At 33.1% G+C, this 27075-nt stretch overlaps 1 protein-coding gene across 2 annotated transcripts in view; it reads right to left on the bottom strand.

Moving 5' to 3' along the window:
* The window catches only part of NUP58 (nucleoporin 58), a 49132-nt gene continuing 22057 nt past the window's right edge, over positions 1–27075 (bottom strand). The window contains exons 11-16 of one of the 2 annotated variants that reach the window (XM_079138962.1): positions 23842–23960; positions 23338–23420; positions 20396–20597; positions 14844–14942; positions 13359–13454; positions 1–98 (exon numbers count right to left, since the gene is read on the bottom strand). In XM_079138962.1, the coding sequence (XP_078995088.1) occupies positions 16–98; positions 13359–13454; positions 14844–14942; positions 20396–20597; positions 23338–23420; positions 23842–23960 (682 nt within the window). In that variant the 3' untranslated portion in view covers positions 1–15. Of the gene's footprint in view, positions 99–9886; positions 12110–13358; positions 13455–14843; positions 14943–20395; positions 20598–23337; positions 23421–23841; positions 23961–27075 lie in introns of those variants that run through there. The other variant, XM_079138961.1, reaches the window with a different exon arrangement.

Below are 27075 nucleotides of genomic sequence, written 5' to 3'. Positions count from 1 at the left end.
TGATTCAATGACTGTTCAGAACTGGATTTTTCTTCCTACTTCATTGGTCTCTGTAACACTAGGTTTTCGAAATCCAGTTAAAACCTGTGATTTGTGGCCTGAAAGAGAAAAATAGTTTAGAATGCATTATGACAATAAAAGTTAATATTTATTGCATGCTTAGTTTGCACAGAAACATTAAACACTTTACATATGCTAACTCATTTTGATATTATCTCGATTTTGTTAATGAGACACAAAAATGTTAATAACCTGCCTAATGTCAAAGAGCTACCAAGTAGTGAAGCCGAGATTCTAACCCCAGCAACCTGGTTCCAAAGCATTTGTGGAGAAAGGTCAGCAGGGATCACTGGATTAACCCCTTTGCCACTGCATTAATTATCCAATTAATAAATACAGAATTCAATTAGATGCTAAATTTTGAAGATACAAAAGTCCAAACAAAATCAAGACAGAGCTCCTGGGATTACATAGTTTTATGTGGGAGACAAGCATACTAATAATAAAAAATATCATGTGGTCAGCCTGTACCAAAGGTCCAAAGTCCCAAAGACTGGCAAGAATGTAAAATGGTGTAGCCACTTTTGAAAAGTTTGACCAAAGTCACCTGTCTTCAGCAACCCCCGTTGACATCAAGTCAAGACCCTCCACCAGCAAAAAAGGATGATTTTCTGAAGCCTTGGATGATCATTAGCATTTTTAAAGTTTATTTTTAAAGTGAAGCAGGTACAAATTAACTTTGCTGAAGGAGTTGGAAGACAACCACAGATGGTGCTGGAAGGTTTAACATTTATTTCAGACAAAAGAAAACTTGGTGGTGCACATCTATAAATCCCAGGTACTTGGAAACCTGAGGTGGAAAATCCATAGCAAGACCCCTTGCTAAAAACAAAGGAGAGAATGTTGAAAGAGAAAAGAACCAATGAACGAACTTGCAATGTGAAATGAAACTGCAAAGTGATATGAAAAAGTACAATGTTCCTGAATGGCCTTGGTATGAGTGTCATATGAAGGAGCTGGTAAATAAAATAAAGGCCAGACAGCGAGGGGCCTTGTATATTACGGTAAGGAGTTTGGCATAAAGAGCAGCAATAAGTGGGCTTGACATGATCCTATTTGTACTCTGAAAAAAATAACTGCAAGAACTCTGATGAACAAAGCTACAGACAATGAAAGAAGGGATTATGGGTTGGAGGCTGTTTTAACAATTGTTCTGAGAGATCAAAAAAAACCCCCCACAAATTTAATATCTACAGTTTCTCTTTCAGGTACATAAACCATATGACATCCCAAGACCATGGTTAGTACCATCTAAAGCAGTAATGTCCAACAGAAATATAATGTGATCCACTTGTACAGTTTTAAATTTCATCCTAACATGACAACACATGAAATTAATTTTAACATTTAATTCAGTGTATTATCATTTCAACATATATCAATGTAGACATATTAACAAGTGTTTTGCATTCTTTTTTTCTTACTTCTGTGAAACTCAATGTGAATTTTATAACCAAGTAATTCTCAATTTGAATGCTAAATTTCCCTGGAAACTACTTAACATTTAGACTTCATAAAATTTATAGATGAAAATGTGAACTCCTATAACAAACATACTTAAATGTTGTCCAATATTTTTGAACTGAATGTCTGGTTTTAAATTTAAATTGATTAAAGGTAAAAGTTCAGCTCCTACTTGCACTTGCCATATATTTCAAGTGCTCAGCAGCCATATATGGTTGGTGGCTACCATTTTGGACAATGCAGACTATTACTAGATTTCACCCAAGAAAGAATGACTTGCCCAACTCTACTGGTTAGTTTATAATAGATGCCCAATAACTATATCCATTATTTTCAGAGAGCAGAGAATTTAAAAAGAGAATCACTAATTCTCAACAACTGGAAATAAAACAGTATATAGAAACAGAAGGAATTCTTTCTGAGTCCAGAAGGAAAAAATACTCAACACACTTTTTTTTTTTTCCAAATTATCTGAAAGGACTATTGTTCTTTAGGCCAATTCTTGAGTCACTCTTTGTTAACAAATCTATAAAAACCACAAAAAATAAGTATCATCATAGAACTTTAAGTCATAAAATAAGGCCTTTTGCTTTGATCAGATAACCTAAAATGCAGACTTATCAAAAAAACTTGAAAATTATAATTTTAGTGTAATTCCTTAAAAAGTGTAAAGTGTAATTCTTTAAAAATTACTTTTAAACACACAGCTGAATTAGCAAGAAAATAAGGTAAATTGTTGGAAGACAAAAATGAAGTGAAAGTGAGGAAGGCAGGATGCCTAGATAGGTAACCACCTATAGTAAAGACTTAAAGGTTTATAGTAAAGACCTAAAGGTTTTAGTGGCTGTTTAGGAGACAAGCCAAAGCCTAGGCACCCTTGGCTAATTATCCCCCCAGTAAATTCTCCTCTTCTGCTTTACTAGGAAGAGATTTAGCTGAGTGCATGACACCTATCAAAAGGCATCCCAGACCACTCACAGTTGTATGACTAGGTTCTAGTCAATGTGATATGAACAGAAGTGAAGTATACAACCTCTGGATCATACTCTTAATGGGAAAGGAGGCCAACATGCTAGCAAAAGCCTACAAGTCCAGCTACTTGGGAAATTGAGGCTACCTGTCTAAAAAAAATAAAGAGGAAAGAAGGGTGTTTTCTTCACTCTTTCCTCCTTCCCATGAGCTGGAAGGCAAATATACTCCACCACTCAGACAAGGGCACTGCCCTCAGATTGGCAGAACAATTCTATTAGGAGTCAGGGTCTCTGACTCCACTGAGCAGCAACACCAACTCTGGACTGTTCTTGGATCATCATGTGAAGAGAAATAAACAATCTTGCTTAAGCACTGTATTTGAGTCTTAATAAAACAGCTTTGTATCTGAAGTAATTCAAGGTATACAAGATAATAGAGAACCCCTTAAAATAGGGATACCAAAGTACTTCTCTAGGAATGAAGAAATCTTTTTTGTCATGGGCCAGGCAACAGTGATGAGTTGAGGCTTTGTAGATCAGACGGTCTCTGTCCCAACTACTCAACTCTTCCAAAGTAGTGCCAGAAGCACCACAGATAACTCACAGGCCAATTCCTTTGTCAACAACATTACCAAAGAAAATAAGTGTCTCACAAAGAAAACTTGCAAACTGTGGCCATGGCTCTCTGAAGGGAAAGATAACTACAACTCTGAAGTCATTACTTTTAGCTGACTCTCAGAAGAGACTGTGGAATGAATCCACTACCCCCCAAAAAACCTGAGTAAGATCATATTTTTATTTTAAGATGGTCCTGGGTTGGTAGTGCTTTCAGGTTCCTGAAAGAAACACAACAAATTCTCTGTAGAGGAACATCTTCTAATGCAAAGAATTCCTAAGGATAAATTCCTACTAAAATGAGCCCATGCTTGGCGCATTGTTGCATGCTTATAATCCCAGCAACTCCAGAGGCTAAGGCAAGAGGATCACCAGTTTGAGGCTAGCTTCAGCAATTTAGCAGGACCTTGTCTCAAATTAAAAAATAAAAAGGACTGGGGATGTAATTCAGCGGTAGTATGGTCCCAGATTCAATCCCCCATCTCTCTCTCTCACACACACACACACACACACACACACACACACACACACACACGAGTTCACAAACAATAATCAAAATGGGAAACATATTAATCACCCTGAATAAATGTGGGCAAAAAGGAAAAAAAGAAAACCCAAACAACAAAATCAGACCTTCAATCACTTTAAATATTGGAATTATCAATGACAAATATGCCGACTATGCTTAGAAAAAAGAAAGTGTAGGCCAAAATTTTTTTTTTTTTGGTACCAGGTATTGAACCCAGGGACACTTAACAACTGAGCCACATCCCCAGTCTTTTTTATTTTGAGACATTGTCTTGCTAACTGGTTGAGGCTGGCTGAGAATTTGGGATCCTCCTGCCTCAGCCACCTGAGCTATTGGGATTACAGGTGTGTACCACCACTCCTGGTATGTAAGCTAGGAGTTCTTAAGGGATCATAAAAAAGGGGCCAGATACACTTTAAAGGATCAATTGGGCATTCCAAAAAGAAAAAGAAAATAAAAGTTAAATGAATTTGTATTAAAATGAGCATAAGTTTTTAAAAAAAATTTTTAAGCATAAGAGTTTTAAAAAAATATCAAAATATGGTCAAAAATCACAAAGAAAATGAGAATAGAAAAAGAGCAAAGAAATCAGAAGGGAAAGGGAATTAATTTAGCAGATCCAGAGAGCTAAATATTAAGACTAAGGAGAAAGCCATTTGTATTTCTGCCAGTAGGCATGAAGGCAGGACTGAAAGCCTAAAAGGTGAAAGCGGTCATCTCAAAATGGAAAGAATAAAGAAAGTGCTACCTTTTAAACAGGTCTCACAGAACTATTTGACTCTTTAATCAGTGTAACTCTGATAAAAAGAATTAAAATCTGAGTTGGGGTTGTGGCTCTATGGCAGAGTGCTTGCGTAGCGAGTGTGAGGCACTGGGTTCGATTCTCAGCACCACATATAAACAAACAAAATAAAGGTCCATTGACAACTAAAAAAATATTTTAAAAAATTAAAATTTTAAAGCCAACCTTGAATTTAAAAAGTGGAAATAAACTGTTATTTTTTCAAGAGTAATAAATTCACTAAACTAATGTCAATGTGGGGGAAATAGTTATGAAATATCTTAATTATAAAAATAGGAATGACTTCATATTTTTACATATTTATATGTATATAAATACTGACAATTTTAGAAAAATGTAACATTACAGCACAAAATCAGGAGTGTAGAAGTGCTAACTTCTCAACAGATTTTAAAAGATAAGAAAATAATTACATCTAACAAAGACTTATCTAAAAGGTCCACTTAAAATAGTTAATTTCTATTTTCAAAGTAGTCCCTACAGAGATTATAGCCAATTAAGATGAGAACAGCAAAATTTGCTCATGTTATCTAGGAGTCTATGCCCTTGAATCAGATCCTCACATTTATGTACAACATCAAAATTGCAAAAGGGGAAAAAAAAAAGTTAATTGGCCATAATAGTTTACCTTTTCTTCTGCCAAGATTTTTTTTTTTTTTGGCAATACTGGGGATGAAACCCAGGGCCTCAGGCATGCTAGGCAAGTGCTCTACCACTGAGCTACATCCCCAGCCCTTAACTTCATAAATTATAATTGCAATAAAAAGTGCTATTTGGAAAACCACATCCAGCAGAAGGCATTAACTATTTTGATAATCTATTTAAATTTTTTTTTCACAGGAATGACAACTGGGATCTGGGTGTATTTTATCACCACCACTTAGTACTTACATGACTCTGGGCAAATTTCTTGGTTGCTTCACTCATCTGTAAAGGGGAAAGGATCATACCACCTACCTTAGATTTACTGTGGCACTTTAACCCGAAGCTCGTGGAAACTTTTCAACTGTAAAGAGCTCTGTAAAGTGGCATGTTTTTGTAAAATGCTGCCACTACACTCTGATTAGTCTGTCTCTAGCCACCTAGCTGAGCCTTTTACAAGCATTTCCTCACAAAGAATTTTAATGACAAATATGAAACACTACACTGCAAAATCTCGAATGTCTTAATACTTTTCTCCTTCCATTGAGCTTTTACTCAGTCCCAAAAATCATTTAAAAAGACATTTTGACTACATAAAAAAATTAAAACATCTACACAAAACAAAAAACCTTAAACAGAAGTAAACAAGTAACAAACATTTTGCAACATATAAGACAAATATTTTAAGTATTAAAAATGTTTTAAGCAACTTGATGTGGGATATAATTTTCACTGAAAAACAACATAGGTGCAAGACTAGAGAGTTTAAAAATCTTTCCAAACATCTCTATGGATAGAAAATGATTGTAATTAGTACTCTTAAATAGCTAATACCCACATGAGAATCTCCCTCACAAAACAATGCTAATGAAACTAGATGCCAGTATCAGCTATCCTAGCAGAACTATTTCTAATACCAAAAGGAACCAGTTAGAATATGGACAGATATATTAAGCTATTGAAAAGAATGAAGAAAAAACTGTATCAAGATACAAAGAAAGTTAGAGCCAGGCATGGTAGCGCACAACTGTAACCCCAGCTGCTTGGGAGGCTGAGGCAGGAGGACCATGAATTCAAGGCCACCCTCAGCAACTTGGCAAGGTTTTAAGTAACTTAGCAAGATTCTGTCTCAAAATAAAATATAAAGCCAGCACAGTGGTGCATGCCTGTAATCTCAGTGGCTCGGGAGGCTGAGGCAGAAAGGTCCCAAGTTCAAAGTCAGCCTCAGCAAAAGCAAGGTGTTAATAAGCAACTCAGTGAGACCCTATCTCTAAACAAAATACAAAATAGGGCTGGGGATGTGGTTCAGTAGTTGATGGCGCCTAGGTTGAATTCCAATTTAAAAAAATTAAGTCAACAAGAACTTCCTCTGAAATATTATTTGCTTTTTATTTTAAACACCTTTGTGTTGTTCAAATTATTATGGTGTCATCTTACCAGTGTTTTGATAGAATTGAGGGCCTCATACATGCTGTGCAAGTAGCTATCACTGAGCCCCAAGGATTATTTTTAATTAAATAAATGTGACTTTTTAAAATTGTAAATTTCATTAAAATATTCATCCCTTAAAACCATCTATTGATGTTTTGATTCCCCTAAACCAAATTAATTTCTGCATACTCAAGAATTTTCTTTGCTATCTTTATCACTTAACAAGATCACTTATTTTACAGGCTGTGGACAGCAAGAGCCTAAACTCTAGATAAGACTGCCTCAGTTTGAATTGTGGATCATACGCCTGAGAGCTGAGTGGTAAGCTATTTAACTTCTCATTTCCTCATTTAACTTCCCACTTCCTCCTCTATTAAAAAGCAAGAATAGAACTGTCACAAGACTGAGGATTAAATGAGTTAATATATGGAAAGCTCTTAGGAGAAAGCCTTAGAGTTGAGCATGGTGGCACACGCCTGCAATCCCAGAGGCTTGGTAGGTTGAGGCAGGAAGATCACAAGTTTAAAGCCAGTCTCAGCAACTTACTGAGACCCCATCTCAAGATAAAAAATAAAAAGGGCTGGGGAAAGTGGTTCAGTGATTAAGCACTCCTGGGTTCAATCCCTGATGCCAAAAAAAAAAAAAAAAAAAAAAAAAAAAAAAAAAGTAAGCTTGGCCCCTACTTAGTCCTGAATGTGAGCTAATATTACTTAGTGTACAATACTCCTAATGATATTTATATCCCCCTAACTTCCTATCAGTGGCTCACAAACACAGCAAATGAAGAAATTCAATAGTCTGGCTACCAAGGGATTCAAAGAGGTGGGTATGCCAAAAAAGGAGGTCTCTCCAAGTTAAACACTTTTTAGTACTGTGATCTTTGTAAGCCTGGGAGGGTTGTTTTAATTGACAATAGGAAGTAAAAATTCATCAGATTGAATGAGTAGGAAAAGGCAAAAACCATTCTGCACCAGGACCTATTTTTCCAGGATTCCCAACTCCTCCCTCTATCTGCTGCTCTTGTAGAACCTGAAGCTTCTTGCCTATTTTCATGGTTCCCTTGGGCTGCTTAAAGTCCCACTGACATTTCTTTATCTGTACAGGCAAGAAAAAGACCATATCTTAGTTGGTCATGGCACACAGCAGCACTTCTCTGGGTTACAGAAATCATGAAACACTTCCTAGTAAATGACCTTCTTCATAGGAAATTGGAAAAAATGTCAAGAGATGGGATACACAATCCAAGTCTTGCTTCTTCCTAACACCTTTTATACACCAAATATTTTTCATCCTCCTTTCATCCATCCCTGTAGGCCTTAGTACTTACCTTATCTTGCCTTGTCTATAGTCTACAATGTACCTGTAATTTCACATATAAATTGTGTGATCACACTACCCTCAGTGCTTTTGCAGAGGTTAGGCACAGATATCAGTGTGCTACTGCTGACCACAGGAGGGCAATATCATATTGTGCTTTGAAATTAAAAATTCTTTCAAACCCTGGTTCCATAACTTAACAGATACGTAATCCTGAGGTAAGTTTCTTAACCTAAGCCTTCGTTCCTTCACCTATAAATTGGAGACCTCTAACATAGATCAATGTTGAGATAAAACAAAGTCAAGTAAATAAAACACAGATTATGCATTCAGAATGACAATGTTACAAAAGGCAAGGAAGACTTTGTGAATGAGATTTAAATTAAGCCCTCCAACTCAACAGTGCAATACAGGCAGGCTTATTCACAGGGAATGGTATAGAGGAAAAAGGCTGTCAACGAAAAATACCTTCTGCTTGACCACTAACACCAAATGCTTCACAAGACAAATACCCCAATATAGTACTTCTAAAGTTACTATTCAAATTCACTTCCTGCAAAAATAAAAACAAACAAAAAACACTACGTAAGACTAGGAGGACATTAAACTGAGCTGCACAGCACTTATTGAAGTACACAACAAAACAGGCTTATTGGGTAAGAGACCTTAGGGCTTTCTATATATGGCCAGTGTCCAAGAAAATCTGAGGTGAAGGGTCTAATCATGTAAATGACCTTGTTGCAGGATAAAAACCCACCTCAGAAATAAAACCAAGATGTTGTTAGGGAAAACTACCAACCAAGGACCTAGAAAAACTGCAAAATCTTGCTGAAGGAATAAAAAATGTACATATATTATGCTATACTAAAATTTCAATTCTCCCAGATCATATTAATAAATTTATTTGTGTAAATCCAATCAACATCAATAGAATTTTTAAAGAAAAATAGAAGTTGACAAAATGGGATATTTAAGTTCATGTTAATGATAATGAAGCTGAGGTCTAAAAAAGTTATCTTGCTCAATATCATGCAGGGACAAGGGAGGGTTCTGAAACCAGCTGACTGCAGACATCTCGCAGGAAAAATAACATCCATTAACAGGACTCCTACAAATCATTAAAAAAATTCCTAAATAACCTAGACAAAGGGTATAATGTACACTTACATTAATATGCAAATAGCTTATATACATGTATATACAAACATTTAAAAGTTCAACCTCACAGGTATTTATTAGATTATACTAGAAAAATTAGGATTGATAACTTGGAATACTGTGAATGCTAGGAAATGAGTATTTATACACAATGGTAGGATTGTATATTTATACAGTACCTTTTGAAGGCAGCCTGACATCAAAGCATACAATTTATATGCCCTTTCAGCAATTCCTCTTTCAGAACCATTCCAAAGAAACATTAACATGAGCACAAAAAGCCACAAACAAGTACACTCACTGCAACTTCCTCTGAAAGTGGAAAGAACCTAACTGTCCCTGACAGGGAATAGCTGAACAGATCACTGGACATCCACTGGGGCACAGTATGTAAAACATAAATCTACATTGGTGACATGGAAATATATTAATCATATACCACTAAGGGAAAACAAGCAAGTCACAGAATACATGGTTTTCTAAACCCACTGATTAAAGAAAAAGGAGGATCTGAAAAAGAATGATAAAATGTAAGAAAAAATATTTTTTTTAAAAAGGGAGAGAAAGAAGAGCATTTATACATATATGTTGAAAACAGGCATTTTTTTAGAAGGATTTGCAAGGATATACACCAAACCTTTAGAGTAGACATTCTGGGGAAGGACTAGGATTAGGCCTGTGAATTAAAGGAGTCTTTGCTTCTTACTCAATATTCTTTTATATAACTAAAATTTTAATGTTTTTGTAATGTTGAGAAGATAAAAGCAAGTGAAAAAACTTACTATCTTGTGTTTAGTCTTGTTAAAGAGATGAATATAAGAAAAATACTAAAAACCAACTACAGCGATTAAAAGAGAAATAATAAAATTACATAGTAAGAACAATCACTGACACCTATAAAGATTCAAAGCAACCGACACAATAAATTTTATTGTTTCCATAATAGGATCTAGACAAAGTGAAGACAATGGAGACAATGACAACACACTTAAAACTGCCATCACAAATTAATCTGTTACAAATTTCCAGTGGTTCCACATATTAAAATGTAAAATGTATGAAAAAAAACCCAAGAAATATAAATATTCAGATTTTTGCAACACAATGCGATGTCCTTAAAAAAAAAAAAAAAAAAGTTTACAGAGAACTGTATGTAAATCTGACAGTAATTCAAAACAAAATCACACCTTTTTTCCTAACCTCCCCAATGATCTGGATCTGGGGATTGCAGTAGTAGAGAAATATGCAAGAATGAAAACAAGTTTAGTGCTCAGAGACAAAATAATTTTCCTAATTTTAATGCAATATGCAAAAAAAAAAAAAAAAAAAGAATTCAAAAAAGCTAATCATTGCTATATGCAGATAAATATAACAGATTTGACAACAGTTTTATAATCAAACCCAACTAACATTGTACTAAAATATATATATATGTGTATATATATATATATATGTGCGTGTGTATATATTTAATATATGCAATACCTATTTTAGAAAAAAGGTGCCTTGGTGAAAATGATTCTGAAAATATTCACTGGTGCACATTTATGTACAAAAACGTCTATATAAAAAATTAAACTATTTTCAATGAAATTCCATGTTTACAGCCCATCTGAAAACTGTACTTGAATGACAAATAGGTCTACCTAATGTTTTCTCTCTCAAATCATGGCTAAGGCAGTTCTCTTTCACCTACTTGACACCACTAATACTAATATAGACAAGTATTACACAGATGCAACTTGACATGCCTATGCATTATTACCTGGAGCTCTGTTCACTGTTAAAACTGGGGATTTTTTATAGTTGCTATAAAGAATATTTTTCTTTCTTAAAATATATTGTTTCTCTATTCCAAGTTAAGCACTTACTTAAGACATTAAGAGGCTATGAAGCCACTCCATTTGGTGTCAATATCAATAGCCCTATAAGAAAGAACTCTGTATTGGAATAGCTAGAAAAGTTCTCACTAAAGTAATAGTGCATCCTTCACCTGCATAGAGTCAATTTGGCTTAATAGCTCTTTGCCCCCAGAACACCAGTCTGGAGTTCAAATATGCTCCTGAAGGTCCATCCCAGATATGAAAAAAGATCTCATAGAAGCAATATGAGACTACTACAGGGTAATAAAAAAAAAAAATTGTTAAATTCTGTTTGATGAGTCTTTCAGCATTCCTCATTCAGAGTAGCTGCTAAAAGTTAAGGAGAAAACAAAATGGAAAAGACTGCAGCAATGAAGTTGAGTTGGTCAAAATACATCAGTCACCACTTAATAAATCTTTAAGCAAACAAATGAAATGACAGGATACCTCTAGCTCATCATTCTGTAAGCAGTGAGGATTTGAAGCTTTTAGGTGAAAAATTGAATACCCTTAGAAAAGGGGAACAGTCTGAGGCAAAAGTTGTAGGTCTGTAAATATATATTTTATATGCACACACAATTGTGTGTATTATTCTGTATATTTACATACATATTCACAAGATGCCCTGCAGTGTAGTTCAAAAGGCCTTTGACAAACTACTTCTATTACAGGCCCTAGAGTTCATACCATCTACATAAGAAACCAATGTGCATATATTCACATAATGTAAACCTTATCAACAAAAACATTGCTATTATAACACTAGGTTAAATAATAGACGTTAGGTCATTTTTTAAACTGCTATTAGTGATGTAATCACAACATTTCTTACATAGAGAATCAAAAATAATGGGAAAACAAAAAACAAAAAACAAAAATCCAAACAAACAAAACCCACCACAATTGGAGTTCAAATTCACAAGAAAGAAGATGTTCAGTATGGCAAACAAAGTTCAAATTCCAGAGTAGGGAAAATATCAAAATTTTATAAATCTCCTGGGATGCAATTTAATTAATGCATCATTAGAAAAATAGGTTCAGAATGAACGGTGTTGCTGAGGATTCTCTTAACACATCAACCCATATGTTTATCTTTTTCCTCTTTTGTTTCCAGCTGGAGGTTTCTTCAACTGAAGGAGTTGTCCTCCTGTTCCAAAACCTGCAGACGCAGGATTGGACACCCCAAATGTCAAACCAGCTGATGCCGTGATGCCAGGATTGCTGAAGTTAAACCCAGATGTACTTGAGCTGCCAAAGCCTTATGTTTAGGGAAGAAAATATTCGTATCAGAAGTCAAATCATAAAACACAAATACAGAAAACGGGGATGAGCAGTAAACGTCTATCTGAAAAAATACATAATTTGTAAGAACAGCAAATTATCTTAGGCCCCTGAATTTCTACCACGGAATTTCACAGGAAAATAATTTAGCTAACAACTAAGTGGCATCTTGAAAGCCAGAGGTTTAGTAATACAGGCCAAAGGAGAAACCTTAGCACAAAAAACTAAAATCTATAGAAAACTTCAAGTTGCCAAAAACTTTTCCATTAATTAAATAAGTTAAGGTGTCTTCCTCCTCAGCCCCACCAAAAACACTCTGTCATCAAGTACAAGACTTTCACAACATCTGCGATCCCAAACCCTCCAAGAAAGCCTAAACTCACAATGTTCAAGACAGAGGACACATCAAAGAGCAGTACTTATGGTTTTCATTTTAGACAAAAGTCCTGCATAATTGAGATCAAGTACTAGTACCGACTAGTTAACTAAAACAATATTTATAGTCTTGATAGCAATGAATTGTACATTTTAACACTACTGGAACTGCTAATTTTAAACACTACTTAACATAAGCAGAATTTCCTTCAAATTTCCTGAATTTAAAACACATGTTTAACAGTGTTATGTCATTATTTGGACATAATATTTATCCCTAAGCACTGCACATTCAAACAAGCCATTATTTATATATAAAGAGTAAATGTAAAATAGATGAAATTTGGAATTTTCTACTGGAAAAGTCAAAAGACTACATCTATTTTAGAAAGGAAACAAAGAACAAAATTAGTTGTTTTTTGTAAGATTGTGGTATTCTTAAAATTGGAGGGATTTAAAGAACAATTCTTTAGAATAAATGGCTCTCCCAGATGAACAATGATTAAAAACGAAACCAAACAAAACAAAAACCAAGTTAAACTTTTACAATGAGAGGTTCATTCTGCAATAATAAAGAAAACTGCTTAACCATGAATCTGTACTTAACTAAAAGAAGATACAATTACTTAATTAAATCAAACTAAGAAGGTTTGTTAGAAAATATTTAACACACCTTTCCTTTAGTTCCTAAGAAAGACAGCTATGTAATTAGTCAGGCTTGCATGCTTCATCCAGGAAGTAAAAAAATGAATCAGGGATCTTTTTGAATAACTGGAAATAACACTTATACTTTTAAGTTAAATAATTTCCACCTTTAAATTCACCTGGAATTCAGGTAGAAACACACAAACCTGCACTAAGACTTCCTGAGGGTTTATTTGTTGCTCCAAATCCAAATGTGGAGGCCCCTGTGGTGCTGCATCCAAAACCAGAGCTAGTTCCAAATCCTAGTGGAAGGGTAATAGAGAAATATACAATGGTACATAAAACACAGGTTAAAGGTCACACACAATAAAACCAAAAATTATTAAAGGTCTAACAAAAACACTGTTCAAAAACAGGGCCTTATTAAGAAAATCTGTTATTTATTCCTGTGCATAAGTATAAGAAACAGATTATTTTTTCTTCTTAATGTTCTAGAAATGTTTACTGATCACTGAAATATGATTTTAAACAGTTATAAACATATCTACTTGAGGGGTACTTTGTTTTGGGGGGAAAAAAACTGGCTAAATTCACAAGTAAGTATAACATGCACAACAATGTACATACCGAATACCACAAGATTATTTTACTCTGCTCTTTACCAAACACTTTTGGTTAATTAAAAATCTTTACATTGAAAAACTACATAACAATTCCCTAAACAGATTTGTGTCAACTATTGTCAATGTTAACAGTGGGAAAATGGAAGTAGGGGCAGCATATTTTTCCTCTTAAGTTTTTAAAACTTAAAACAGCTTTTATCACAAAGTTCATGAAGAGATTTTATGTAGTTGAACAGTTTCCCCGATGCTCTATGTAAATAAAATTCAAATTCTTTTTAGGCTACACTGTAATAGCTTATCTAAAATGCCGAGACTGACAGTTATCACTATCTACAAATCTTAGAAACAGTATGACAAACTGGATTATAAATCACAGAAATTATGCTGCCTGTTATGATTCTAGTAATTCCTAATATAGAGCAATCTATCTTAAATAATCATAAATAATTTATGTCTTCCTTGTTGTATATTAGTGGAAATAAGGGAACCTTGTTCATTACGTTACAATGTGTTTTTCAAAAGACAACTTCCAATTATTCAAAGAAATGTGAATGCATTTGTATTTAGCAAGATGCTTTTGCATCATTACTGAAATAAGCTCAACTGCTTATGTATACAAGTATGCCAAAACTGCTTAGAAATGGAAGCCAAGTTGTTTAATTTACAATAAGATTAATTTACCATTTAAAGTGCTCATCATCATGGAAAAAAAGATAATGATTAGGAGACTTATGACATCCAGAAGTCCATTGAGTCTAAAGATTAAGTAATTTTTAAAAATTAAATTTATTGAAACTAATTCTAAAGTTCATATCAGCATACTGATTTGAAAATATGAACATCCCTACCACTTAATTTTAATACTTTTTAATATTTACCACAGAAGATGGAATGACTTTTTTAAGTTCTAAATCTAATACTAGAAAGCAATGATTGTTCGGAGAATCATTTTGCCAGATGGAACCTTAACTTGCAAAACAGCAGAGGATCCTTAGAAATTGTTTTACAGACTAGTATAAATTCAAATGTATAATAGTTCAATGAAATATTAGAAAAGTTAAAGTGTACCTCCAAGGTTTGAAGAACCTAAGCCACTTGATTGCAAGCCAGTGCCAATACCTGAGCCGAATGGCGTTCCAAAACTAACTCCCAGAGATGGCTGTGGCCCTGGTATAAAAAAAAAAATGGGGGGGAAAAACAAATTTGCCTTACTCTTTCGAGATTACAGTTCCTTTATGAAATAATTTTTAAACTGAACAGTGATTACTTTTAACAATTCCATTTGTTAAAACTTGGTTTTCAAGATGTCTTTCTGACCTAACTTATCTGCCCAAAGTGATTTAACTATCAAAAAAAAAATTTTTTTTAATTAACCTGCTCAAAACTATATTGAGGCTTACCAAAATGAAAGTTAGTTTATATCTATGAAATAGTTTTAAGTCTTACTATATCATAAATTATAGTTCTTTTAGATTTACTTATAGAATTATTTTAGTTCTCCCCACTTGTTTTCTGATAAAACTGGTATAATCAGTAAAGGCTTTTATTCTTTTTTTTTTTTTTAAACAAGTTCCTTAGTGTTAGAGTCAAGTCTCAATTGATCAAAAGAGACTGACACTAACATGGCAAAACTATCATGTTACTTCATAAGAGTACCCAAAAAACTAGGCATGATTTGTTATATGCTATATAAATGATATATACAATAAATAGATAAAAAACAAGACAATGATTTATTTTATTAAATTTATTGTTCATTTTAAAGCAAACCAATTACACAGTAACATGACAATTCCAACTTGTTCACAAAAAGTGATAATTGAGTTCTATTCTTCAGCTCAGCTACATTACACCACTTATCACCTGATTAAATAGATAGGTAATGAACATTTACAAAGGCACCGCTGTGTACCTTGACAAATTCAATACATTCAAGATTTCAATTCAGAAGTTTCTTTCCAACATTTTGGAAAATGTACTCAGATACAGAACGTTTAGTTATCCTTTTCCCGTCTGTTACTTTAAAGATTTTGGCTGAGTTTGTCTGGCAAAATAGCATCAAACTTACTAGCCTCTCTTTTTTACTACTACTTTTTTTTTTTTTTTCTTAAGCTAAGCAGAATACAAAAATCTAAAAATCTCATTTGATAAATAATTTATGAAAATTACTCAATAAATTTCATAGTACAATCTTCAGTCTTGTCTTTTTCAAGCACAGTGATCAGTGCATCTCAAAGTTGAGGGAATGCCAAAGTAAAACACATCTTAAAATTTAAATTTTTAAAGAAATCAAAGCCTTCAAGTTGTTCAATGAAGAATGAGGTTTATATATTCAAAAGGTAGTGTAAAACTATAAAGCATTAAAAAAAAATGAGGAACTACATTTTGCTACACGCTGGGACAGAAACTGGACTTTTCAAATAGCTTCTATCCAGAAAATAAAGACTAATAACTAATAGCGGCCAGAGTTCTTATACTACTACTAAAAAAATAAATTAAAAAAGGATTTAAATTTTTACATCCAGTTTGAGATCAATTTGAGAATATAATACCTGCCTAGCAGCTCTTTTGTAAAATGTTACTATAGGAAAAAGAAAATAAGCATATTACTTTTTTTATTTCTAACAAAAATAATATGTAGAAAACACATGTCCAGTTTCTTTAACATTGAGAGACTTAAGTGTCACATGTTAATAGGAGGCACTGCTGGTGGAAGACCCTAAAGAATAATGCACACCACAGCCCTCAGCCTTCTAAGTTGTAAGAGTTACTCAAATAGCATGTTTTTTTTTGTTGTGTGTGGGTCTGTTTTTTAGAGCAACAGAACATAGTTTCTGTAATCAATAGTTAGGATAGCAAGAATTCATATAGCTAACAATGACAAGACTTTCCATTGCACAACAGATACATGGTAGTTTGAGTTTTGGACCTTCATACAAATTCTGAAGGCAACATCATTTATAAAACTAGTAGGCAAATGTATAACATTTTTTAATAGTATAAACTTATCATAAATATCTCCCACACCACAGTATTAGCATATATTACACTCTGGCCGCCATATATATTAGTTTTACTATTAGAAAGCAGAACCAAAATCCTTCAGGCAAAAGTTACATAAACAATTCAAGTCTGCTTTAAAATCTGAATAATCATTCAATGAGAGGCTCTTAGTTCCATAAATAAAACCAAGTTAATAGTAATATATACCAATGATTGCCCAAAGTGAAATCTTCATGTAGAGTAACATTTTACAAAAGTTACCATAAGATATATTCACACGAAACAAAATGAGATTTAGCACTGTCATTCATGTTTTCCAGAATAAATTCTACTTTCTTAAAAGTAAAAACTGCATTCACAGGAAAAGGACTAAAGTGCTAATTTTTTTTTTTATAATTTTCTATTGTCACTAAAAATACCTAATGTAGTTAGTATAGTTAATTCCTAAGTCATCTTTTAAAATAATAATTTTTCTTAAAAAACCAAAATGCCTTTTCCCCAGTTTGAAAAACTTTACTTACTGATTTGATGGGGAACATTCCTTTGGTTGTTGAATACAACAAAATCACAAAACCACAAGAAACTAGGATAAAATACTCAAAGTTCCCTATTTAACACTACACCTTAAATATCCAGACTGTCACTAGAAGCTAGAAAGTAAGAATTTATAACAAATGTCTCAGCTCTCCTTAAACAGTAGTTAAGTCACACGAGAAAAATCATACGAAGTAAACATCAAGAATGTTTAAAAGTGTCAAAACAGAACAGCAAAATTCAATTCTAGTACAATGCTTTAAAAGTCCACTCTAAATTAAAATTGTACTGAAAAGCTTAATGCAAATGTCTTTGTAGGAGGCTCGAGGCATTTGTGAACAAGTATACTCAAGATCTACTAACATATAACTTATCCATGTACTGATGCTCATTTCATACATAAATAGCCTGCTGATTTTTCAGCAATTCTCTTTGCCTTCAGAACAAACTATCATAAATCACACATGCCTAAGTCCTACTGTAAATTGTTTCATTAAGAAAGAATTGGAGTCTGGGAGTGTAGCTTAGTGGTAAAGTGTGTGTTTAATATGTATGAGGACCTGGGTTCGATCCCCAATAACATTAAAAAAAAAAGTTGAAGAAGGATCAATAAGTCGTTTAAATCCACCCTCCTACCTCTGAGAGAAACATTCAGAAAGCAGTTTGAGAAAAGCTATCTGCTCTATGTCATATTTCTAATGAAATCAAGAACATATATGCAAATAAAACTGAAAATCTTCTGATAACTCAAAGCTTGTACAGATCAACAGTGATGTATAAAAACAGTGCACAAGTTCTATCTCACTTCATCTAGATGGTTTAGAATCTGTTATTGGCACTTACGAAAGATTTCATGAAAGGAACAAGGCAGAAGGAATATCTCTTTGGACACAAAACATAACCATAATAAACAAGGACATTACTAATTGGGCTATAACTCATAAAATTGTTATACATTTAACTAACAGAGCTTATAGATCTCACAATCAGGATGGCATGACTAGTGACTAAAACCACTGGCATACTGAACGGGAAGGTATAAAGGAATGAACTACAGAGTCTGGGAGACCTTTAGGGAAACAGTAGAGAGAGACATAATCCAAGATTATTGTCACTTTTGTTTAAGCTTCTCAGTTCTAAAAATTCATACAACCTATAAGTATTAATACTGTAAGACTGTTAGGGCCATACATTCTGATTCCTGCCATCTTATTAGATGGTCCCTAAGGGCTCCAAAATTGCAATACCACTAAAATCAGTAAATTTCCTCTGGCAAAAGAAAAAAACAAAAACAAAACAAAAAAAAAAAACCTGGCAAAACTTACAGATAAAACTAAAGCATACGAGCAAAAGGCTCCTCAGGATGATTACTCCAAATTAAGCTGTTATTTCTACTACCACAGAGAGCGAAGATCATTATTTCTACATCTACTTTTATAGCCCCCAAATCTAGCACATAGGAGGCACTCATATTTATAGAATGAACATACATGTTATGTTCATGAGCCCAAAATGTATGAGTGAAAATCTATTAATTTCTTTAGACAGTCCACATTTTAAAAAGCAAAAAAACAGAACAACAAAAACCTTGATAGGTGATTTTGCTTCAAGTTTAGTTATTTACCATAGAATATCGTTATTTTAGATAACTGACTTTTCTCAAGCTTTATTATATTGGAAATCAATTATATTTAATGAACACTTAACCATACCCATGCTTATCTAATATTCTTTAAAGAGTACTGGCTCTAAAAGTAAACTGGTACTATGGCTGATTTGATTAGCTGGTTAAATAATAATAAGAACTAATAGTTGTAATTTGGGGGTTGATTTTTCAAAGCAATCAATCCCATAATGACTTTTCCCCTCCATAACTTGAGAATACAATCCTATACTCCAGCCAGCTAGAGAGCTACTAAATAGTGCTTATGTGAGCCACTATTCACATGTGTCCAGCCATGGAACGTGGAGGATTTGGCATAGATATATCAACCCTTTACTGATGGCAAATCATTATCTGTTATCTCCAAATGTGAAGAACAATTCTTTAAACTGCCAACAGTTACTAGAAAATGTTTCTCTAGTACAGGCAGCCTGAATGCAATCTAAATATGTATTTTTAAAATTATTTTATATTGGAAAATCCCATATCCAGACTATATGGAATCCTCAGAAAGACACATGCTATAGAATAAACAAGCCTCAAAAATTAATGAATGATTAAAGAACAAAAATCAATATCCACTAAGACTATAGTTTTCTAAGACAAACTTGAAGCCTAACAAAAGGGAACAAGTAAAGTCTCCCTACTTTCAAAAGACCAAATGAAACACTGTAGAACTACACCAAAAATTTTTCTGATTTCAAGTGGAATTAAATCAAGGACTACAAGGATCTACTTTCCAGTATTTCACTATTTTCATCTGCTCAACTTCCCAGTTCCTATTTAACATGAAATCCACATCTCAAAATATCCTCTTCCTGCTGTTGCTACTGTTCTGTTTATTTTGAAAAGGAACAAATAATTCTAATATGTATATTCTTCAAAATTTGGCTTAGAGGACCTGTGTTCTGTTTCTAGTCAAAGTACATACAAGCAAACTTCAACACATCTTCAGTCAATAAAATCACACTGCATCCTGAATGTGGGTACTTTGCAATGTTATGCATGAAAGTGAGAATGCACCATCTTTCAGTATCATGTATGAAAAATGCAACGGATGGATGGATCATCTCTGACTTTAAAACAAAAAAAAATGATACAATCACAATTTTAGAATCTAACGGTATTCTTAAATGTAATTCAGTAGTGAAACACCAAAGTCTAAAGGGTATTTATAGCAATACAGCAAATAACATTGAGTAAATTCACAATAGTCAATATCTGATGTATAATTATTGCTAGACTACCCTGCATTTTTTATCAGTTGTGTTTATAATTGTGTTAATCACAATTTTTAGACTACTGGAACAGCTATTCATAGAAATTTCTTCAGGGCTCACACAAAAGGAAGACTTATAAAAATGCACATAAATGTTCTGCATTTGAACAGTAAGAAGCTATAACTTGAATGCATTCAGACCTGTAGCAGGCTGTTGCTGCTGTGTAAGTGTTGCAGCCATGGCAACGGCTGCTGCATTTGGCATGGTGCTGAAAGGGGTGGGTCCAGTAGTAACTCTGGGTGCATTCTGCCACTTCTTAGCTTCTGTTCGCCTGGCTTCAAATACATCTACAGCATCTCCTAAGAACATTTTTCTGTAGCCAAGGTACTGTTCTTTGAGTACCTAAAGAAATGGGGGAGGGGTGGATAATCAAGTTCCTGGTTGACTATGATAATATGTAAATGATTATAACTATGAAATAAATTACTAGAAGTCTAAGAAACTGCCTATAATTTCTACCTAAACTGTAATGCACGTTGATGTGGAACGTGAATTTCAGAGTTCTGTTGTTTCTTTGAATATTTTATTCCCGATTTTGCCATTTATCTTTAACAATATGCCACATAAGATTCTGGCTTCATGAGACCATTGAAAATTGAGTCCACTAAGTTTTAGATAAGCAGAATAATATTTAAATTAATATTAATGCCTGGAATGGTAGTGCATACTTATAATCCCATTAACTGTGGAAGCTCAGGCAGAAGGACTGCAAATTTAAGGGTAACCTGGGCAATTTAGTGAGACCCTCAGTCACTTAGCAAGACACTGTCTGAAAATTTAAAAAAGGTGGGAGGGTCTAGTTCAGTGGTAAAGCATCCCTAAGAACAATCCCTGGTATACTCACACAAAATAAATATTAATTATGAACCATTTTTCATGAAAAATTTCCCAAATGTCTAACCTTTCTATAACCTTTATTAAAAGCCAGCACTAAATATGTACTTTTTATGTACATTTCTTAAAAAGGCCTGGGTGATACATACTAAAATGTCACACCTCAAGTAGAGAGAGGTTGGAGTAGGTTTAACCAAGACTTCCACTCTACCAATATTGTTTGACTAGTGTATAGTGATGATGGCTGCTGTACCCAATCCCTCCCTGACTCAAGTTTTTAAGTTTATAACTCCAGAATAAAACTAAGGTCATTAATAGGAATGATTCTATTTTACATTAGAATTATTAAATATGTTCATTAAAGATAAGTGTAATTTAGATAGTTTTATACCACTTTTTGAAGAGACAGAATTTTCACATTTCTTACCTTTCTTAATAGAAATAACTATGAGACATATTCAGCATATTGAAGTCTTATTGCTATTAATAGTATTTAAAAATTATCATTATCCTTTTGTGTGGATGTCTGTACTTAATGCTCCAGTTCCAAACTTTGCTATCTTTATAATGGATTATAAAATGGACCTGCTAAGAACCAAAAATTGAGCAAAATGTGAAGTCAGAAGCAGGACATGTAATGTAAGAAAAACTTCTTATTGTTCTCCCCCAAATCCTTCCTTTTCCTGTGCAATTCCAGGCAATTCCCTAAGTACAGCATCAGTAGCACGTAAATTTTAGTTCTACTTCAGATAATGGGAAATAATGATATGCCTTAGAGACTTGAAAATGGCAATTAGTTTAAAAAAAAAAAAAAACTGACATCAACCATGAGTTACATAAGTAATTTCTAAAACTTCAAAATTTGTGAATGCCTCCAAGACCTGGCTGGATAAGGCAGTTTGAGTTTGGTTTCAACAGATTATCTAATGAAAACAGAAGGAAAACAAAACAAAACAAAACAAAACAAAACCCAAAAAATAAACACCTTGTGAGATTCCTGTAAGAAATGAACTACTCAAATTTATAGTTAGCTAGCTAGCTCACTAAATGGAGCTAAAACTAAATGCTAACCTACCAAGTCTGATCACAGAATATTCTTTGGTTCTTGGTAGTATATTAAAAATAAATTTATTAAAGAAAGAGTAGGTCAAACTTTCATGTAAAGCTTATTCATCATGACCTGGGGCTATCTTACGCAAATCTCAATCTCACTGTTTTATGGTCACATTACCAAAAAGGATTTTTTTCAAACCAGAGAGAAGACAGACAAAAAAAAAAAAAAAAATCAGCACAGCACAGACTTCAAAGTGCCAAAATAGAATTGTTTAGTAGTTTAAAAGATTAAAAGTAACATTGCAGACTGATAAAATATTTAAGAAAATCTGATAAAATTCTTCCTTAAAAATTTTGATAAAGTTTATCGGATGTTAAAAATGTTAAAGAGAAAGGCTTAAAGCATGGTATCATTTCAAAAATGATATAATTTAAATGATTAACTTTTTAAAAGATTTTGTTACCATGTGATTAAGCATGAAAATACTGGTAATCTCAAACTTCTGTACACTATTTAGACTCAGCTTTGGCTGCTTTGAATTTTAAAGGTTCTTCTGGACTACATATGACTCTAAGAATTTAATTACCCTTGGCTTGGTGTAGTTAGAAAAAGTGTATCTAATATTTCACTTAAATTTAAAAAATTAACATTACATGAGATATTCAGTGATAAATTATTTATATTACTGAATAAACACAAAGTGTTCCCTGTATGTAGAAGGGAGAAATATTGTCAATAAATAAATAAATAAAATAAAACACATAACATTAAGTGTAAAAAGTCAGTGTAATATGACTTTTCTATTAAGAATATTTATTTTCTGTAGCATTACAGTGGTAAAGAGATGGAACAATCTAAACGTACATCACCAAGGATGGGTTAAACAAAGAATGCACGTGCAATGATATATGTAATGCAAAAAATGATGTTGAGGAAATATGTGTACTAATAATTACTTCCAATATATTGCTGAAAAAATGTTGAGGATAATGGAATATTTTATAAAAGACTTTATCAATGTGAACACATTTCATCAATAATTTTATCGGTGTATAATTATGGATGACAACAGACTTAGTCTTTTCACTTTTATGTAATCTGAGCCATTTCTGTAATTAGCATAGCCATGTATTTCCAATGAATAAATACTTGGAGCTAGGTACCTAAACAGATAAACTGGCACTGAAAACTTACCTTTACATTTTCATGAATAGACTGAAGTTGCGCAGCTAAAGCTACAAATGTTTGATAAATTTTCTGCATAGCCATTGACAAATCTATAAAAGAAAATTATATTATCATACAATAAAACAATCAACTTTATATTTCCACTATTTAAGTCTAATATTTGGTACAACTACTGTGATTTAAAAAAAAAAAAAAAAAAAAAGGTACATCAATGATCCTATGGCTAGAGAAGATAGCAGATTGAGTACACTGAAAAAAGGACATTAGTAATCTGGGAGGAAGGGGAAGGCTCTAGAATTTCTGCCCTGGTTACCACAGTTAAAATTCATAAAGTCTTTTATATTTGCAGGGAATAAAGAACTAATTAATGACTTAAGGAAACTTTCTTAAAAGCCTTTAAAATAACTATTAGTTGTATACCTACTATACAACCACAGTTTAATCTCTCTCCTATAAATAAAGTAACAGTACTGTCAAAAAAAAAAAAAATCACCAAAGTAAGCATGTTACCTTGAGGAGTTATATGTGAATTATTTGCTTGGGTGGCAAGATGGTTTTCTAGTTCTTCAATCTGCTGTCTGTACTGTTGAAGCTGTACCTCAAATTGCTGAACCAAAATTCTGAAGTAGCTATTAAAAAAAGTGTTAAAACAGATCAAATATTAAAAATTATTTTCTTTATATTCAAAATACTACATAAATGTCCCCTTTTAAATAAACCTTTCAATTAGTTTGAGGATATAATGTCACAGATATAATCATTGAAACAAATGCTCAATCTTTATAAATTATTAAGATATCATTACTAATCAGGGCACACAAATCCAAATCATCACCTACAAAATAAGTTAATCATCTTGAAAAGTAACGAGGTCATACAAGACTGAATAACTATTACATATAAAGATTAAGGAGAAATTAAAATAAATGCAAGGTGAACCCCCAATGAGATCCTGAAAAAAAGTTACATTTAACAGGAAAAGAAACAGTAAAATTCCAATATGTTCTGTGGTTTCATGAATAAGACTGTACCAATGCCAGTTTCCCTACTGTTGGTAATTGTACAATAGTTACATAGTATGTTATAATGTTAGGGGAAGCAAGGTGAGAGAAATAAGGAAATTATTTGCAATACTATTTTCACAAGTTTTCTGTAAGTTTAAAATAAAACAAAAACAAAAATCAAAACCCAAATCTCAACTGTCAACCCGATTTTACAATTAGTCCTTAGTATTTGTTATATACTAATGTTATATTAAGTAATATAACATTTTCTATAAAAACAAAACTACAGGCCATTATGAAACTTTTTGCAAAAATTAGCTCTATCAGCAGTGTGAAGAACAAGAAAAGAGGGATAAAATATTGGAATCTGTCCAGCAAGAAAGCATACTCAATACTAGTCTGAGTAATATAACAGATGTACCACTGTCAGTGGTTCCTCATTTTAATAATTATATGGTTATACAGAAGATTATCCAGAGATTGACATCAAATTCCATGCATGTCTGATTTTGTCAAAATGAACCCAACTTCATGTAACTATAATGTTTTAATAAAAAAAGACTATCCTTAAGTTTTAAGAACTATAAAGTACTTAAGAAAAATGAGTATTATATTTACAAATAACTCAAACTGCTCAAGGAAAGAAAACTACACAGCAAGAGAATGAGGAATAAAACCAATATGGTAAAAATGTTTAAATGCAGGGGATCTGGATTGTAGGTATACAGGAAATTTTGCTCTACTCTTTAAATTTTCCTGTAAGTTTGAAATGACACCATAATAAAAGTTAAAAGGAAAAAAAAAAGTGAGGAGCCAGGAGTCAAACAGACCATCACTAAACACCATCACTGAAACAGATCATCACTTCTGCAGGCCTCTGGCTCCTCAATGGAATAACAAAAATTGGAGTAACAAAAGCAATACAGGTTTGGTGAAAGATAAATGAGGTAAAGCATAGACAGTGATGAGCACACTGCTTGGCAAGTAGGAGACACTTGGTGTATATCAGTTATTATCTTAATTGATACAGAAGGATATAAAAACAGACAAAATCTGTATTGCATGTATGGAAACTAGGTGGATACACAATCTGAAGTGATTCAATTAACAGTGGATTTTTTTTCCCTCTTATCTATGTTTTCTAATTTTTCATCCTCAATATGTTATTAGCTATATGAATAAATAAAATTTATGCAAATAAGTGAAAAGGTTAAACTATATTTATTATGCCCTGTTTAAGGACAGGACTATCAATAAAATTAATTCTAATTTAAAAGTTCTAATGAGAAAAATTAAAATTCCTTTACCCACAAAATTTAATAAAGTGGAATACAAAAACATTTAAGACTTATAAGTCTGTAAAAAGTTCAGATCTTAGCCTTCACTTACCCTGAAGTAAAAAAAGAAACACTGAACTACCCTCTTAGGTGCTATTAGAAATAAATTTAAAAATCCATGTGAAGTGGTTAACACAGTCTATCCACATGATAAATGAAACAGCTTATCATATTGTTACTACAGTTGTACTTAAAATGAGAAACATTTGTTTTTAAAAATCCAGTAACATAAAGTGCAAGAAATAAAAATCAAGAATCAATAAATGGAACGGATTCAAACTAAAAAGTTTCTTCTCAGCAAAGGAAACAATCAGTAAAGTGATGAGAGAGCCTACAGAATGAGAAAAAAATCTTTACCACACGCATATCAGAGCACTCATCTCCGGGATATATAAAGAACTCAAAATACTTAACACCAAAAAAACAAATAAATAAATGGGCTAAGGAACTGAACAGACACTTCACAGAAGTCAATAAATCAATAAATAGCCAATCAATAAATGGGCTAAGGAGGGGGCTGGAATTGTGGCTTAGTGGTAGAACGTTTGCCTGGCATATGTGAGGCCCTGGGTTCAATCCTCAGCACCACATAAAAACAAATACAATAAAGGTATTGTGTTCCATCTATCACTAAAAAATATTTTAATAAATGGGCTAAGGAACTGAACAGACACTTCACAGAAGTCAATAAATCAATAAATAGCCAATCAATAAATGGGCTAAGGAGGGGGCTGGAATTGTGGCTTAGTGGTAGAATGCTTGCCTGGCATATGTGAGGCCCTGGGTTCGATCCTCAGCACCACATAAAAATAAATACAATAAAGGTATTGTGTTCCATCTATCACTAAAAAATATTTTAATAAATGGGCTAAGGAACTGAACAGACACTTCACAGAAGATATACAGTCGATCAACAAATATATGAAAAAATGTTCAACATCTCTAGCAATTAGAGAAATGAAAATCAAAACTACTCTAAGATTTCATCTCATTCCAGTCAGAATGGTAATTATCAAGAATATCAGCAACAATAAGTGTTGACAAGGATGTGGGGGAAAAGGAACACTCATACACTGCTAGTAAGACTGCAAATTGGTGTAACCACTCTGGAAAGCAGGATGGAGATTCCTTAGAAAACTTGAAATGGAACCATTTGACCCAACTATCCCACTCCTCTGTCTATATCCAAAGGACTTAAAATCAGCATATTACAGTGATGTAACCACATCAATATTTATAGCAGCTCAATTCACAACTGCTAAACTGGAACCAACTGAGATGCCCTTCAACAGATGGGTATATATACACAATGGAATATTACTCAGCCTTAAAGAAGAATGAATTGATGGCATTTGCAGGTAAATGGATGGAGAAGGAGAATATCATGCTAAGCAAATAAGCCA

Source organism: Sciurus vulgaris, assembly GCF_902686455.1.
Source record: "Sciurus vulgaris genome assembly, chromosome: 4".
Lineage (NCBI taxonomy): Eukaryota > Metazoa > Chordata > Mammalia > Rodentia > Sciuridae > Sciurus > Sciurus vulgaris.
The sequence above is the reverse complement of the archived record's forward strand: the minus strand, read 5'-3'. Positions and strand labels throughout refer to the sequence as shown.